The 18,055-nt window shown below is 36.0% G+C and overlaps 3 protein-coding genes across 3 annotated transcripts; 1 reads left to right on the top strand and 2 right to left on the bottom strand.

Annotated features, from left to right (window-relative positions):
* Positions 1–187: 187 nt before the first annotated feature.
* Positions 188–2,744, top strand: aqp8b (aquaporin 8b; the record flags this gene model as incomplete). Its single annotated transcript, XM_081374821.1, has 5 exons — positions 188–447; positions 1,703–1,829; positions 1,915–2,129; positions 2,203–2,337; positions 2,451–2,744. 5 exons carry the CDS (start codon positions 188–190, stop codon positions 2,491–2,493), a joined length of 780 nt encoding a protein of 259 aa, XP_081230947.1. The 3' UTR covers positions 2,494–2,744.
* Positions 2,745–3,504: 760 nt separating this feature from the next.
* Positions 3,505–7,794, bottom strand: cbx8a (chromobox homolog 8a (Pc class homolog, Drosophila)). The gene is made up of 5 exons (XM_081380952.1): positions 7,545–7,794; positions 7,344–7,387; positions 6,875–6,940; positions 6,706–6,772; positions 3,505–6,566 (listed from the first exon to the last, which is right to left on the bottom strand). The coding sequence occupies exons 1-5, from the start codon at positions 7,611–7,613 to the stop codon at positions 5,790–5,792; spliced, it is 1,023 nt and encodes a 340-aa protein (XP_081237078.1). The 5' UTR covers positions 7,614–7,794; the 3' UTR covers positions 3,505–5,789.
* A 3,300-nt stretch (positions 7,795–11,094) lies between these two features.
* Positions 11,095–16,429, bottom strand: cbx4 (chromobox homolog 4 (Pc class homolog, Drosophila)). Its single transcript, XM_081389018.1, has 5 exons — positions 16,109–16,429; positions 15,971–16,014; positions 15,548–15,613; positions 14,068–14,134; positions 11,095–13,453 (listed from the first exon to the last, which is right to left on the bottom strand). Exons 1-5 carry the CDS (start codon positions 16,175–16,177, stop codon positions 12,170–12,172), a joined length of 1,530 nt encoding a protein of 509 aa, XP_081245144.1. The 5' UTR covers positions 16,178–16,429; the 3' UTR covers positions 11,095–12,169.
* Positions 16,430–18,055: the final 1,626 nt, after the last annotated feature.

Raw genomic sequence — 18,055 nt, 5'->3', positions numbered from 1 at the left:
TTCAGTATTATTTTCTTTACCACTGGTCAGCATTTTACATTTACTATTAGTCTTTTCAATCATCAATTGCCCTCAAAGTTCATTGAGCAGTTTAATGCTAGCTTTATGACACTCACATTTAAACGATGAGTAGACGGCCTCTAAGATGTGAGACACAACTCTCAGAGACATACGTGCCTCGGAAAGAATGGCTGAAGCAGGCAAAGTGGAACTTCACAACATGGAGAAAGCTCTGATGGATAAGGTGGGACAACATACTGCGAGAGAGCAGAACCTATTTGAGCGGGTCTTCCAGCCGTGTGTGGCTGAACTGGTGGGGACCACCTTCTTTGTGTTCATCGGATGTGTGTCTGTGATTGAAAACGTGGAGGATGCCGGGAGACTCCAGCCCGCGCTGGCTCATGGGCTCGCAGTGGCGGTACTGATTGCATGTATGGCAGAGATCAGGTGAGAAGAAATGTATTTTTGTACTCATGGATATATTATGTTGGATAGACTTACGTGGATTTACATTCAAACAAAGCTAATCACTGTTATGAACATTTCATCCCTTCTCTTCATAGAACATTCCATATATATATTACTATTACTAATATAAAAAATCTATCACAAAACACATACATTATTAAACATACATAATTTACAAATTATATTTTAATATTAATTGCATATATACAAATATAAATTACATATTTGTATATATAAATACATTTAAATTATATATATGTATATAAAATATTTTTTAATATATTTGAAATTTTTATTAAATGTATATTTCAATTTCAATAAATAATAAATTGAATATATATATATATATATATATGTGTGTGTGTGTATATATATATATATATATATATAGGCTATATACATGTATATATAATTTTTTATTATATTAAATTGATATTATATTTATAATTACAAATGTAATACTCTAATGTGTGTGTGTGTGTATATATATATATATATATATATATATATATATATATATATATATATATATATATATATATATATATATATATATATATATATATATGAAGAGTTCAGATGCAAAAGCCTCTAAGTGCCATCTGAAATTTTCTTCTAGAATGATAATTTTTATCAAGCTTGTATATTTAAGTTCAATAATTTCACTTAAATGGCAATGCAAATTATCTATTAATTGTCATTTAAGTGAAATTACTGAACTTAAATATACAAGCTTTATAAAAATGATCATTCTAGAAGAAAATTCCAGATGGCACTTAAGAGGCTTTTGCATCTGAACTCTTCATATATACATATATAATATTGAATATGTAATTGTGTGTATATATAGGCCTATATAAATTATACTTTATATGCAATATATATAGGCTATATACATGTATATATCATAATTACAAATGTAATACTTTAATGTGTGTGTGTGTGTGTGTGTGTGTATATATATATATATATATATATATATATATATATATATATATATATATATATATATATATATATATATATAATAAATATTAATCCACCGACCCACTGCAGTACCACCAGGGACCCCCTTTGAAAACCTGCACATTTGGGTTGCTGTGTCTTGACTGATGTAGTCAGGTCAGTTTACTCCAGGGGTTTCTGCCAGTACTAAACATGTCCTGGGAGTTGCTTTGGATAAAAAGCATCTGCTTATTGATGAATAATGCAATGATCTTTTCCCCTGACACAGTGGTTCTCATTTCAATCCGTCATTCACCGTAGCCGTCTACTTCTGTGGTGGAATGGAGCTGAAAATGGTGGCACCGTACCTGATCTCTCAGCTTAGCGGAGGTTTACTTGGTGCAGTCATGGCCAAGGTGAGATATATGTGTCATTGAGCCATTCCTGCATGCAACATTAAATTCACCAGTCACACTTCAATGGATTTGGATTTCTTTTTAGGGAATGACCTCAAATGAGAAATATGCAAAGGCTCAAGGTGCCGCGTTCACGGTTCTCAAGGCTGATGACCATATCGTGAAGGCATTGTTTGGAGAGATTGCCATGACGTGTCTAGTTGCCTTGGTGGTCTTGCTGGGTGCAGTTAATGCCAAGAGCAAGAGTCCTTTGATTCCATTTTTGGTGGGCTGCACAGTCATTATTAACGTGCTCGCGGGGTGAGTTCATTGTTTATGTGATACATCATTTCCTGTGTGTGGTCTGGAGATTAACATCTTCTGTGGGCTTCAGGGGTGATGTTTCTGGTGCGTGTCTGAATCCTGCAAGAGTGCTTGGTCCTGCAGTGCTGACCAACTATTGGACTCACCACTGGATCTACTGGGTAGGACCCCTTACTGGAGGCCTTATTGCTGCTGCATTAGTCAGGTGAGATTACTAAGCATTTCCCCAGAAAGAACTGAAATCCTCATTAACATCAGACATATTGTTCCATTTTGACTGAATTAAGGGATTTTATTAAGCCACTTTTTTTTTCTCAGGTTGTTACTTGGAGACAACAATACCCGCCTACTGATGAAGTAATATTCAGTACATCTTTCAAACAGACCTTCGATTTTTATTTTGTTAATTCTCCTCTTTTAAGAATGTATCTAATTTTTAATTCACATTTCTTTACCAGATATAGGCCTAATAGTCATTTGTAAATCCTGCTCTGAGAAGATAGAAATATGTGGAAAGGATGTTCAGTTAATATTTAGAATTTTACATTTTAAATTGAAAATGTATGTGCAGTGTTCATTCTAATATAATCAAATAAATGATATTCACACTTTAATCTACACACTCTATTGCTTTATGTCATACATGCACATTATTTTGAATGCTTTTCTCTATCCATGTGTTGAAATTAATCAGTATAGCTAATTAAATAAAACGCTTCAACACACGTCTCTTTTACAGATTTCACATATTTGGAGAGCTCAAAAGGTTCTTACTAAATATATAAAAACAAGTCCCATGCTTTTATAAAAACCTATTTACCAAAAGTGGTGGTACGTGTTTGAGCCTGTTAACATGGATTTAACACAGGTTATACATGAACACATTTTGGGAACCTTTCAAAGCACCATGTCAAAGGTGATGACCCTGCCATTTATGTCTGTTAGTTAGTTAGTTAGTTAGGTTAGTCATCAGCTGAGTAAATGAATTGGACATGTGGAGTAACACTTTAAGTTTCTTACAAAATAAAATAATGCATAAGACATAGCCTGTGCACATTAAAATATTATCAATTTCAAAATATAAATGCCCTATTAACAACGTATATAAAATGTTATATATATATATATATATATATATATATATATATATATATATATATATATATATATATATATATATATAACATATACATATAGGCTATATATATATATATATATATATATATTCAAATATAAATATAGATTTATAATAAGGTCAGCTTACATTAATACTATTTTAATAATAATAAATATTGAATTTCATATTGAAAGCTATTTAATAAGAAAAAGAGTAGCCTATCAAACGAGTGCGCGCACATTAATTGCGCTCTGCGGTCCCATAGGCCTAAGTCCTTGAAATAACGTAGGCTACAACTTATAAACGTGTTCGAAAAAACTAAATACCGACATATAATCTTAATATTATTACCCTTCTGAAATTCTGATTTGGCAGAATAGCGGTGATTTTATTATTGAAATTCTCGACAATAGAAGCGGCAAAATAAGCTGCGCTTAAAATGTCTGATTGTCACTGCATAAGATAAGAAACATCAATTGGTGGAGGGGCCGTAAAGTGCAAAGATATTGTCAAATCTACAAGCTATACATTGAAGTGAAAAAAAAAAAAAATCGCAGCTTTTTTCTTAAAAAAACAAAACAAAACAAAAAAACAAAACAAGTAGCCTAGCCTACAAATGTTCATTTAAAAACTCAAACTTTAACATTTATTCAAGTGTTATATTGACTGTGGAATCCTCATGCCTCAGAAGCGTTTATTTATTTATTTTACATTTGAACTATAAAACACAAAACACTGACAAGTCCAAAATTAAACCAATGAAAATACACAGTATAGCCTATAGGCCTACAAACACGGCGACATTTGACACATCGAACATCTGTGACTGTTATATATCAGTGTATTCTTGAACATTTAATTCTGACGCAAAAATCACAATATCAGTGATGCACGTGTTATCGAGAGGATTGGACTAGATCTGCTGTATCAAGTTCATTCATGGCGACATCTTGTGGCTTTTGGTGGACTGAATTTCCTCACCAAGCGCTTATTATCGTTTCAATTTAAAATCATCTCGCTAATTAAAATTTTTGTGACATTACTGGAAATATAGGCCTAGTGATAATGTCCATTATATGTACGCTAATCCATTATAGGCCTATTTTATAAAGAATTTATTTTATAAATAAATCCAGAAGTTACAAATTGTAGTTAGGCTATTGCCTACAAATGTTTTTCTTTTGTTAACGCGACACTCGTGTGGCAGTGCGGTGGCATTTTATTCTTAATAATACAATTCCTAAAATAAAACAAATAAATTTGTATTGTTTAAGACAACATCGATTATAATACAATAGAAATAAGGCTGACACGGAGTTTCAGAATAGATAATGTGAGCTTACGACGACGAATGAACATGGTAAGTTTTGACCAGTCGCAATTTTTTTTTTTTTTTTACTCCCTAACTTAAGCAATGTTTAATGTTTTTGAAAGTCGTTAAAAGCGCGCGAGGTTCTCGGTAAATACGATCTAATCGTGTCGAAATAGGCCGACTGCTGTTTAAGCTATCATTTATCGGTTCACTATGAGGTCTTTAGTCTTTATTTACAGGCACAGACTGTAATGAAAACCCCGACGTATAGAGCTTTCCGTTTTTATAACAATATGTGTTAGTTAATTAAATTAACATAAAGCTAGATAAAAACGGTCTACGGCTACGCGGATTTACTTTGCGCGAAAAATGTTTAAAATCAATAATGGAAAAGGCTCCTAGACACCGCTAAATTACATTTTTATTTTCGATTTTGAGCTCTGATACACAGTCCTCTCTGCAAAAAGGCTGAACTAAACAAGTTTACCCGTTGAACAAGTTTACATCATATAATTGTAATTTATTTTTATTTTATTTTATTTCATGGCTGCAAGCTTACTTGAGTAGGCCTACTTCAGCAATTTAGAAATGATTTGTACCAATCAAACAATCGTTCGTTTCTGACGGGGCCTAAAAACAGCATTATAATGAAATATTAAGACACAGAACAGACACATCAATTATATATTCAACAGAAAAACGAAAAATAACGAAATACGATTCTAGAGCCTGAATTATTGTGCCTTAAATATTTAGGCCTAAAATTGGCGTAATTTTATTTATAGCTTATTTCCCTTCTCTCTTTTTAAATGGTGTGCTTTACTTTTTGGACCTTAATATATATACAAAATCTAACCAGAAAATAATACAAAGTTCATAAAAGAGGGACTAAACGATGTGTCCATTAAAAAGGTGCATTAAGTTGAAACGTTAATATGTGTTAACAGCATCTATGCCTACATTCATAATAAAGCTGAAGAAGGCAACCAAAAGAAGAAACCAACGTTACATAAAAATTTGGGAAATAGAAAAATAAGCTTCATTTTCATAGAAAATGTGAATGGAAATGTAGGCTAAAGATAGACTCTATATATATATTTTTTGTTTTGCATTATGTACATGATTTCAAGACTTTACATTTATAGACTACAAATGATATAGAAATGTAGGTCGTTTCTAGTTCGATTACAATATTTCATACATACACACACATAGACTAAAAATCACATCATCTGTTTTCTTTGAAGAAACCTTTGTCCGTTGAACTCTCTTTTATGGTTACAGTCAAGGAGTTACTTGTTACGTCAGTAACAACGATTTTCTCCATATTCTTCAAACAAGGCAACCAGGACTGGTCTGTTTCATCTACAAAACTCAGAGACAGTTGCTCTCTGGTTTGATCGGTGGATCGAAACACATTGTTCTTGGGAGGATGCTTCATCTTGGGTGGTTGGTTTGTGACACCACTTGAGCTTTCCTTCCGTCGATGTCCCAAAACACCAAGCCCAGCTTTTAAGATGGTGCCACCGTGTGTGAATTTAACATCACTCGACCTGCTTCCCATCTGCTTCTGAACGAGGCGGGATTCTGCTGGGAACTTCTGGGTTAAACGGATGACTTCACAGTTAGAGGTCTCTCCTGATCTCTCGGTTTTGGAAGGCCGATAAGATAACGGTTCATCTGCCTTTCTTTTGACGCCTTCATTGGATGAACCTCCAGCTGGACGCAACTTTGGCTTTGGTCCTCGCTTTTTTGGTGAGCTGGCAAAATCCAGCGGGCGGTGAACTGGCGTCATCAGTGGGTCTCTCTCAGGGTCTGGTGGATGCACACGAACACTTTCGCCTCTGTTGACGGTGCTCGGTGGGAAAATCGTTGGCACAACAGTCCGCAGTCCCTCACGGGCTCTGGGAGTCACAACCGGTTCTGCTACCGGGAACGACACCTGTATTCCTCTAGACATCTCTCGTCTGAACTCGTAGTTTTTGCCTTTTTCTTTAGCTTTTGCCTATAAAAATTTTCAAATGTGATAAAAAAAAATGTATGCAGAACATTTAAAAAAAAATCAGTAACTTAAAAAAGTTATACACTTCATTAAACAGAAAGCCAAGAAAAAACATAAAAAAAAAGATATAAAAAAAATTCACCTTCATTAAAAATGTTTCTGGTTTGGGTCCCCTCTTTTTTGGACCATACATCTCCCTTTCACGCTCTCTGAAAGAATAAAATAAGAAATCAAAGAAATGCTATTTTACAACATCCAAAACATTCAATTTGTCTACTGGAATTACAGAATTAACGGAAAAATTAAATTACCTTTCTTCAAAAGCAGCGAAAAGACGCTCATCCAAAATATTCTCCTCTGGTTCCCAGGTGCTGTATCTGCACCAATAATTGAATGTTTAATTATTCGCAAATCATAACGACCAAAAAACAATTCAAATTGCATTTTTAAAAACATTTATTACTAATCAGTGCATTTTCTTATCACTTCAGAAGATTTTTTTTTTTTTTTACTGTGCATGCATAATATTTCTTGATTCATAAATAAACGTATTGTTACATAAACATATGTTATCCGTGATTTCCCCAATATGAACCGTTTTAACCAGCCAATAAAGCTTGCATCTTGACTGTCTCCCATCACTGGCCTTGTCAGCTAACGTTCTCATGAGCCCCGTTACACAGTCCGTGCTGCAGCCGTGCTAACGCTCAGCGAGCTCGGGGAGCCTGAAACCGCTCCCTCCGTTACAACAGCTGCCGTTAACGTGTCATTACCACTCACTTTTGAGACCAGCCTTTCCATTTGACCAGATACTCCATCCGGCCCTGCGGGTAAAAGCACAGGGAGATTCAGATTAGCAAGCTAACGCTGCTAAGCTAACCTATCGCGAATAAAATGTCACTTCGGCGGACATAAACAAATAACCAGGCGCCTCTATAACAAAGCCGAAGCCCCGACGAGCAAGCTGGTAATGACACTTACTCTCCTTATGCGCCGTTTAATGATGGATTCGGCGGCGAAGACCCGCTCCCCGACGGCTGAGAGCTCCATGTTTACTTCAACCTCGCAGCTATTTTTCTCGCCTCAGCCTGAATAATCCCCGATAGCCCATAATACTCTATCCGAAGAGACGTCATCACGTTCTAAACTGTTACCATGGCACTGCAGGACGGCTCTGCTATGTGAGTGGAGCTGCCGCTCGGGGAGGAGGAGTCATGTGATCGCGGAGCTCACTAGAGGACGAGGCGAGCACGGATAAAGTGTCATTTATGAGTGTTGTTTTGAAAGCAAATACGTCGTGTTTATTTCGTATACTAGTCTAGACTAACCGGAGTCAGGGCTTTTTTTGATAAGTCCCCTATTAGTCGCATATTTATTTAGCAGAAAGGGCGTCTATAGAGACACGGCAGGTTTCTTGTTTGCGATGTCAAAACAACAGGTGTTGCGAGTCTATAGCCTATTGTTGAGTTTTATTTCGGCTATATTTTTTATTTATTTAATAGGACTGAAATCTGCACATGCGCACGCTCATTCTTCATTTTAAACGCACACGGACGAAACGCAAAAAGGCTAATCGAATCTGTGCTTCGTATTCCCCGCCATGTCATGCCATCCCCTGTCAGATAACAGTAGAAAAAACGTTTAAAAACAATACAAATAACGAAATAAAAAATTAGAATAAAAGTAAATGCATAACAGTTGTAGCCTAGTTATGAATCCATAGCGTGCTGCGGCGTATCGATATTTTACCCGCGCGCTCCGAATCTGCAGGCAAGAAAATAAATATAGCTATAGTCTAGGTCATTTTGTCCATATATATTCGGGTTGCTGGCAGATAGCCTAATTTTGATATAGCCTATTGTAAAAATAATAATAATAATAAAAAAATAAAAAATAAACCACAGGGCTCTCATCCTTATTAAACGATTTTAAGATTTTAATAATGATTTCAAATCAATAATAGGCTATAGCCTGGTATAAAGCTTGGCTTCAGTCGAAATTTGGAAATTACAAATGTGTAGCTTTCTTTCTTTCTTTCTTTCTTTCTTTCTTTCTTTCTTTCTTTCTTTCTTTCTAATAAAATAATTAGAATAGTCTAAATAATTAGAATTATTTTAAAACAATAAACTTGACTGTTTCGGACAAACAGTAGGCTTAGTGGTTTTTATTTTAAGCCCGTCGTTTGACTATCAAGCCATTTAAATTTTTTAAAAAAATCAGTCAATATGTTTTTCTTTATAAAAATATTAAATTATATTTTACACACACGTGACATTTAAAGCCTTATTGTGTTCAGTGCTAAAGTGGAAAAGATCTGCGATCTGATAAACGGCAACTAATCTTTTATTGATTTTAAAGATTCATTCGATTTTAATCCGATTCTTTCGATGCAATGGATAATAAACTTATTAGATTATATTGTTTTCCGTTTTCTCCATGTTTTTTTTTTATTTGTTTCGATTCGATGAATTCAAATTAATCGGAAAAAACATCCTTAATAATAATAATAATAATAATTATTATTATTATTATTATTATTATTATTAGGCTACGCATTTAAATAGGCCTAAGAAACCACACCATCAATTAGATTTTTTTTTAAAGACTTTAAAAAAATCGAAAAAAAATTCTAGGCTATTATTATTATAATGACAATAATGACATGAAGTGTTCTAAATTCAGGCTAAAAGAGAGACAATGTGTCAAATTAAATTTAATGGTAAATTAGCTTATTTTTTACCGTCTTTAAACAGTGATACAAACAACGGGAAATAACTGGATTTCATCCTATAAAATATAACACGAAAAATAAACAACGAAACTGAATAGCTAAATTAAAGCGTTAATTGCTTTCGTTGTGGTTAATTCCACAGATCTTAAACAGTCCTTATTATAATTATTATAATTATTTGTTTTAATCTAATTATCATATTATACATTTTTAATAGGCCTACATATTTTTTATTTTATAGCCTAATAAATTAAATCTCAAACATAGAGAGAGGTTCGGGGGGAAATAATTTTAATTTGTTTGTCATTTAATTTGTATATTTTGTTGCTTTTAGCATAATTTTATTTTTCAACTCATTCGATGTTTGTCGGAAACAGTTGACAAGACCTAGTAATAGAATAGAATAGAATAGAATAGAATAGAATAGAATAGAATAGAATAGAATAGAATAGAATAGAATAGAATACGTCAAGCAAAGCAGAATACACCCCCTTTCTCTCAATGCATTATTATATGCTATTGGAACAGGATTTTGGGGCAGAATTATGATGACAACATCTAGCCTACAACTCACAAGAGGACATTAGCCTATGGATCCATGGTTCCACTTTTCCTGTTAATAAGATGATCTATTCTTGATTTAAAAAAAAATGCAGTAGGATTTATTTAAGTCATCCAGAAAGATGGCATGCATGTATTTTAGATAGCTCATTTTCTAGCAATCAATTAACTTTCCATTAATTATTTAGGCCTAAACGAGCCTATGATGTGCGGTTTTCTGGTCTATAGACCTTATTCACTGCAGCGCCATGACAGGTATGAAAGCGAGGCTGTGAGGGATACACTTACCGTGTTTTCAATGGTAACCCACTTATAATTTTCCACAGCTTGTGTTGGCTGGAGTTTCTTGTCTAGCCTACTGAATTCTCTTGGAGCCTATTTTTGCAGTGTTTCGTCAGCAGAACAATCCAAAAACACATTAAATATTAGTACAACCCACTGAAGAGACGTAGCCTATGCTATGCATTTCACTTACAGCCTCGCTTGATTCATTCCCGTTAAAAATCAAAGATGGCGCTGCTGTGATTGTGAACAAGGTCATACAGACATAAGTGCTTTATGAACATAGTACTGCACCTAGGAGGCAGCATTGCAAAATTTCATTAATCACAGCTCTGGAAATCTCATTAGACCATATACAATATTCAACCAAATAAAACAGTGTGAACATAAAAGCATAGGAAGAAAAATGCTAATTTATTAGAGCCTCTTGCTATGCCCGAAATTGCATAATGAGTAGGAAGCCAACTACATTTGAATTTGAGCTTACTTCAGCGAACATTAAAACGGTACGTTACAAAGTCCCTTTTGGTACGTTTTATATAGTGGGCCTATGAATATGGGTAGTAGTAGGCTATATGAATGTAATCTGGACGTACTAGGCTACATCCGCCACGTTGTTACTGTCACGTGACCTACCAGCGTCAGTTGCGTCGCTTCACTGTCATTCATAAAGCTTCTCCCTTGGCCTCATGGGACAATAAAGTGTCCATTGAATGCGCACTCCAAACTCTCTTTTGCCAACTGTTTTCCAAACATGTATTCGGACATACTGCTCTGTTGGTGTAGTTTTTCGCATACCATAGTAGGGATAGGGAAGTATCGATTTCGGACGCAGTGCATAACATATTAGAAAAAATGTAAATTTGCCGATTATGTTTTCCTTAAGTCTATATATGCAGTCAATATGACCTAATAAAAATCATTATAAAAAAAAATTGAACACAGACTGACACATTATAAAACAAATCATTCGTTTTTATTATTGAACAGAGTTTAATATTGATTTGAGAAGCATTTTCAAACTGACTCTTCAATGTGTGCATAAAACATGCCGTTATGCATATAAATGGCCTGAACCTTGATGGCATTATTGTGTAACTTGTACATTACATTCTGTACATCTCATTGCGTACATTGCGTCAACTGTAAATTGATCCCAATACATACAAAATCTATAGCATTACACTGTCCAATGTAAGCATCAATCGTACATTTACTTTCTGGTCATATGTAACGGTTTGCATGTTCTGATGATCTCTGGCCATAGTTACACTGCTGTTACAGAATTGATCTGCATTAAGGATTTATTATTATTATTGAATTAATTACCAAAAGAGATCCAGGAGATGATAAAGTGCAGCTTAAACGTCTTACGGATAGGGAACATCAAACAATCCAGTTGTTTTTTTCTAGCATTGCACACGGTTAGACCTCACAGGCCAACAGCATCTGGAAATCCAGTCAAGTAAAATGTTTCAGCGAAACAAAATCAGTTACGCTAATATCCAAAAATACTTTTTTTAAGGTACATTCATGTACATTATGATGACACCTTTCCAAGCAACTCAGAATGTATAGATCTCAATATGTACAAATGAAAAAAATCTTAAAACATTGGAAGAAAGAAAACGTGGTCCACGATGGACATGAACATTGAAAGATGTAAGTGCATTTAACATCAATCTTCACTGAATTCTTCCACATCCACCAGTGTGCTTACTCCAATTGGCAGACATTTTCTCAGGTAGAAAAATTCATTATCCAAAGTTTTATAAACAGTTTTACACACTATACAGTTATGGGATTTTAAATTCTATTTCAACAGCTGCGAAATCCCAATTTAATGTGTTAAAAAACATACAACCGGTATCTAAACAAACAAACCCTACATATATATGGTGTTTCTATATATGGATTATGTGTTTAAATAAATGTGTAAATATATCTTCAGGAATGGCTATGATCAGTGCATCTGAAATGAATCATCTTTGAGCTGTTCAAATGAATAAATGACAGTCCCAACGTACTGTTGTCATTCTCCTTGCACGTACTCCTTAAAGGTCACAGTTAAGCAGTTCGTAGTGATGTCTGTGATTATAACGTTACCCACAAACGGTTTCAAATGGCTGTCTGTTTTCTCCACTTGCACTGAGCTTTCTGAAGTCTTCTCCCCGGTGGGAAACCGTTTTAGCGTTTTGGTTGGACCACAGCTTAAATCAATAGGCTCTTCAGGAACGGTGTCGCTGAAGTCATAACTGTACGTTCTGGCGACGTGACTGCCCCTGTAATGCAGGTTTATGGGTTCTCTCTGAGGGGAAGAAAGCACTGTGTTTGGCGCACTGATGCTCCTGTAGCAGAAGAACTGCTTAGAGTTCCTCACGTCCTCACTGGGTTCCGACAGCTTCCTCTTAAGGGGATTCGTGCTGGCATCAGTGTTCGACGGGACAGCTTTCTCTGCTGCCGTGGGTGAGGAGTTCGGCTGGTCGCATATATCCATCGCTTTTGGTTCAGTCTCTGCAGGCTTGTCTTTTGGAAGTTCAATATTTTCAAGGGGCTTTTCAGGAACACATTCGCTAGCTGAAGAATGATTCCTATTTTTCTCAGTAGAACCATTCTCACCGCCTTCTCCTTGATCTGCCGTTTCCCCATCAGACAGATTGTCCGTATTAATCATTGTAGATCCCTCATTATGTCGCGCTTCCACGTCAGAAACATCCCTGTTTTTTACTTTGGAGGAATGCACACCTTTGTCCATGTATTTGCTCATCACAATGACAATTCGGCCGTTTTTGTTTTTGTTCTTGATTATTTTCATCTTGCTGCTGATGCCATTAGGAAGGGCAAACTCTTTGGCACTGGTTTTGAGTGCCCGCTCCGCTCTGCTATCATCATCCGGCAGACCCTTGAGCTCGATAGACAGATCTTTCACTTTACTCAAGCAGCCAGTGTCTTTGTTCCGAATCCACTTCTGTTGCAAGGCTGGAGGGAGGTTCCAGCCTTTGTTGGAGGGGTCTTGACCCTTGACCTCTTTGGGTCCCGTGAGTGGCGTGTCATACATCTTGGGGTCCGGCTGGTAGTGATGATGTTTCTTGCTGTTCAGCTGGTAGAAGTGTTTCTTTTTCCCGCTCAAATGCTGTTCTAAGGATATCTCCTTGCAGCTGGGCTGGTACTGATGGTGCTTTTTACTGTTCAGCTGGTAGTGCTGCGGCCGCGAGCGGATCTGGAGGGAATCCACTTTGGGTTGGTTCTCCTCATCCAGTGATGATGTGTCCTGAAGACCACCCAGGATGCTTGATCTACGAGCAAACGCAGGAAGCTAGGGACAAAGAGAGAATATTTATTGACATCTCAAATGAACTGGAAGTTCATCATATGTTATTTATATTACAACACATTTAGCTTTACTCTAGGGGTTTTCACACAGGTTCTTGATTGGCACTGATGGAACCTTTGGAACCATGGAATCTTTCCATTCCACAAAAGGTTCTTTATAGTGGGAAAAATTCTTCAGATTATTAAAATGTTCTTCAAGCTAAGAAAAAAATGGTTATTTTAAGAACTGTTCACTGAAAGGTTCATCTTTTAGAGAACCAAAAACGGTTCCTCTATGGAAAATTCCCCTTTGGAACCTTTATTTTAATAGTGTAGGCAGTCGTATTATGTGAATTTATGTTTTGAGCTTGCAAACGCCATTCTCATGAATATTTTATAGGTAAAATCAACTGCTGAAGCTAATTGAAGCCATATAGGACCTCAGTACATCAAGATGCATGCAGACAGAAAGGAGCCTTTTATTGATTCATAATGAAATGGAATTTTTATTCAGATTGTGCACATGAATAACCTTCTGCAAAAATATCACCAACTTATGCACTGACTGGAAGATAAAAACTGCATTTGGAATAACACATGCTGTAAAAGCTGATGTACCTGGACCAGGGGGTGTTTGGGTTTAGGCCCTCTTTTTCGATATCCCACCATTTGCTCCTGCCTTTCTCTGAAAACAGTGCATAAAATATATATAAATCCACAGTTTTCAACACAACATATTTAACATTCTCAAAACTGTTGGGTTATAAGAAAAACTAAAGCTACAATGTTAAAATGCTTAAAGGAACATTCATTAATCCGTTAACAGAACCATTATTCTTTTTCACTCTTAAAAATAAAGGTTCTTTATTGGCATTGATGGTTCCACGAAGAATCTTTAACATCAATGGAAGCTTTCCAATGCACAAACGTTTCTTTATAGTGGTAAAGGTTTTTGAGATTATTAAAATGTTCTTCACACTAAGAAAAAAAGTGGTTCTTTTAAGAACTGTTAATTGAAAGGTGAACCAAAAATGGTTCTTCTATTGTTAAAACCCACTTTTGGAACCTTTATTTTTAAGAGTGTTCTTCTCAACAACAGCAGTGCAAGATTCAGATCTCAAGCCACAGACAATCTCTTTGATCACCAGGTTACAACACAAAACAAGCGCACAACGGGTAACACGACACTCTCACACTTTTAAACCAGAGTGAAACTCAACAAATTTTTTGCGAAAACTGCTATCTGAACCTAACAATTCTTTTCCTTTAGTGTCTGGAATGCTTTGATACCCATTCTACTTTTATCTTAAGAACAGAACAGTGGGCTCAGAAGGGTGTGTGAACATCACAAGACCTTTGACAGCAGATTAGATCATAGACATGAGTGTCCACTTGTGAGAACACAGCTACTGATGTATTTTTCATATATGCATGTATGTATGTATGAATGAAATAATTTGATATAAGCTGTTCCAAAACAAAAGTTGTTGCGCTGTTCCAAAGAACAGTGCTTCTCAAACTTGTTCCAAAGAACAGCAAACTTGTTCCAAAGAACAGTGCTGCTCAAACTTTTTGACTTAAGACAATATTAAAAGTCCTCTGTTCTCAAAAATTAGGAATGTCTGTATATTCAAATTTAAATGTGCAATTAATTTAGTGATCACAAAAGTTATTATAACTGTGTGTTCTTGAATAAAAAACAACAGTTGTTAAGGGAGCATTCATATTTATACAGTTATTTAAATTATTAATTAAAAATAAATATAAGTCACCATGCATTGACAAGTTTGATAAGGCTCCCAGAGGGTTATGGCCCCCTAGTTGAGAACCACTGCCCTGGAACTGACCGGAATAAAATTAAATCTTGATTGGTCAATGTACAATGGCACGTTCATTTTGTACGACTTGCACGGGTAATAACAATGGAGTGTTTCCAAAACTGGATAAAAGGCAAGCATCAAGAGAGTCTTTGTAGCAGGCAGACCTGACCCATGGGGCTACCATTAATCTTCAGCTACACAGTGCAGGGAGTTGGCCCCGCCTCCCGTGACCATATATGGGCATCACCACAAGTTCAGTTATTCGTCCTCCATCTCACCTGTTTTGGAAAGCGACAAGAAGGCGCGGATCCAGAATGTTTTCCTCGGGTTCCCATGTGTTATATCTGCAACGTTGACGGGAAAATATGATATTGTAATAAATCACATGTTAAATTCAACGAATGTTGCAATCAAATTTAGCTATCGTAACATGTTAAGCAGATCAGTGCGCGAACAAAATACATTAGTAGCCTGCTGAAAATGTAAACATACGAGCCATAAATATACGATTTTACTACATATACAAAGTAAAATGTCAGTACGATGGCAGAACGATGGTACATATTGTGATGGAATCCATTCTAAACGACCGATGTGGGGTAACGTTAGCGTTACCGGACGAACAAGACCAACATCGCGCGGCATTTTCTGTTAATGTGTCTAAAAAAAAAATAACGCCTATAAACCAATTAAACACTTACTTGGCTGACCATCCTCGCCACTTCACCAGATACTCGATTCTGCCCTGAAAAACGATGAAAATGTGTTGGGTACAGCACAGGAACAACAAATATATCCTCTGCACCATTTACGGTAGTTCCAGTTCGCGGCTGTTTTACCTTCCGTAGGCGCTTCTTTTCGATGCCCTCCACCGCGAAGACGTGCTCCCCGACGGCAGGTAGATCCATTCCGTCTCTCTGCCGCCCGTTTGAGGCGAACGAGCAAAATAAAATCTTCACTGTCTGCAACGCTTTACTGTCTCGCGTTCTTCTGCCACCGCTGTGGCCCAAGATTAATTTGTCCCTCACTCACCCCTCCTCTTTCCCTCACTCTCTCTCTCTCGTATTTGTCTTCACGTTAAGCGGCGGGCACTGGAAAAGCTCAGTGCTGCTGCTACTACAGAAAATAGTTCATGCAATAATAAGCCAAGGCAGGCGCGTGACGTCACGCGAGGAGGGGGTTGACAAGAACTGTGCCGAATATAAAGCAGTAGTGTGTGTAAACGATGTTTGCTTGCTGTAATTAAGAACCTGGAAATATGCCTGAATGAATACTGACAAGCTTGCTTTGGTTAAAAAAATCGCACTAGCCACTTTGAATCTATCTATCTATCTATCTATCTATCTATCTATCTATCTATCTATCTATCTATCTATCTATCTATCTATCTATCTATCTATCTATCTATCTATCTATCTATCTATCCAACGCTAAAGTCTCACAATCACATTTAGTTGTCATGCATTTTATAACCAAAAAGTTGTGTAGGCTATTTTCGATCTATCACAGCATTAGAAACATGTTGTAGCCTAGCTACTGATCATCTGCAATGCACTATACTTGAAGCAATAAGGGTTGTATACATTTTTAGACGCCCCCCTCAAGGGATGCCACGCCAAAATACACTTTACTTTTCCTTCTTTATTTACCATGCAAAACGCACACAGTGGCCAAATATAGCGACAAAAAAAACAAATATACACCTCTGAACGAGCTATATTCTATTAAAGGCACCCCAGTTTAACACCAGAAGGTAAATTAACCACTCTTTCACGACCAGCATGTAGGCTTCATTAGCTGAAGGCATTAACACCTATTTTTTACAGTCTACAACTAATGTATGCAGTTTTATTGCCTAAAACTGTATATAAAGCGGAAATATGAGGCAAAATTTAGCAGCTGTGGATTTTAAATTACATTCCTTGAAACGTAATATCTAAAGTACATCAATTAACATCTTTATCTGCATTATTATTTTTTACCAGCGAATAAAATTCAGCAACTAAAGGGTTAAAATGAGGTTGAAGCGTCAACAGCCAATCTAAGCTCCATATATGGCCATGAAAAAGAAAGGGCAAATATATCGTGTTCTTGCGGGTTTATTACATTTTTTCACACACAAATTACAATATTAACACAAAAACACACCATGTGGCACAATTTTTGAGCAAAAAGGTGTGTTTTGACGAAGAGAAATTGATCGTCGCGCTGCATTTCTCTTCAGAGAAACACACCCTGCTGCCGTAGAAACAGAGAGTGGAAAATGATTGAATATATTAATGACAGAGACTGGTTGCTCAACACCTGCTGTAATGTGAATATCGACGACAGGTAAATGAAGTATAATTTAACATAAGGTTAAAACTGAACCCTATAAAATCACAGCATGCCTGCAATCTTAGTCCATCATGCACAGCATTAAAATAAATCAGCCACAACTTCCTGCTGTCACTTTCAGTATTCAACTCATTTAGTCAACAGCATGCCGTAATTATCTTCCATTTACAGTGATACTGAAGAAGAATCTAACACATATTTGGAGCTGCACACTTTTATCCAACAAATTCAGTGTTGTTAAACGCTTTTTGTTAATTTTTTTGGTCAGCCTCAATTCTCATTCTCTCAGATATACATCTGTTCAAATTCATGTAAGTTATCAATTAAAGTTATAATGAGTCCCTATATCTGAATATGCATATTTACCTAGGTATTATTCAAGAGCAGTAAAGTATAGCTTATTCAAAAAGCAGTCTGTCAAATTAGTATATCTGGATTTGTATGAAACA

The sequence above is a fragment of the Scardinius erythrophthalmus genome, assembly GCF_964197995.2.
Source record: "Scardinius erythrophthalmus genome assembly, chromosome: 1".
NCBI classification, from domain to species: Eukaryota; Metazoa; Chordata; class Actinopteri; order Cypriniformes; family Leuciscidae; genus Scardinius; species Scardinius erythrophthalmus.
Note: the sequence above shows the minus strand (reverse complement) of the source record. Positions and strands in the feature narration are given on the sequence as shown.

Bases quoted from the DNA above. Each gene is read 5' to 3' on its own strand.
- cbx4 (XM_081389018.1), bottom strand. From the start codon at position 16,177: ATGGATCTACCTGCCGTCGGGGAGCACGTCTTCGCGGTGGAGGGCATC. The intron at 16,015-16,108 runs GTAAAACAGCCG...ATCGTTTTTCAG, and splicing joins AAAAGAAGCGCCTACGGAAG to GGCAGAATCGAGTATCTGGT. The intron at 13,454-14,067 runs GTACATCAGCTT...CTTTGTCCCTAG, and splicing joins CCAAACACCCCCTGGTCCAG to CTTCCTGCGTTTGCTCGTAG.
- cbx8a (XM_081380952.1), bottom strand. From the start codon at position 7,613: ATGGAGCTCTCAGCCGTCGGGGAGCGGGTCTTCGCCGCCGAATCCATC. The intron at 6,941-7,343 runs GTGAGTGGTAAT...TTATTGGTGCAG, and splicing joins TGGAAAGGCTGGTCTCAAAA to ATACAGCACCTGGGAACCAG. The intron at 6,773-6,874 runs GTAATTTAATTT...TTATTCTTTCAG, and splicing joins TTCGCTGCTTTTGAAGAAAG to AGAGCGTGAAAGGGAGATGT.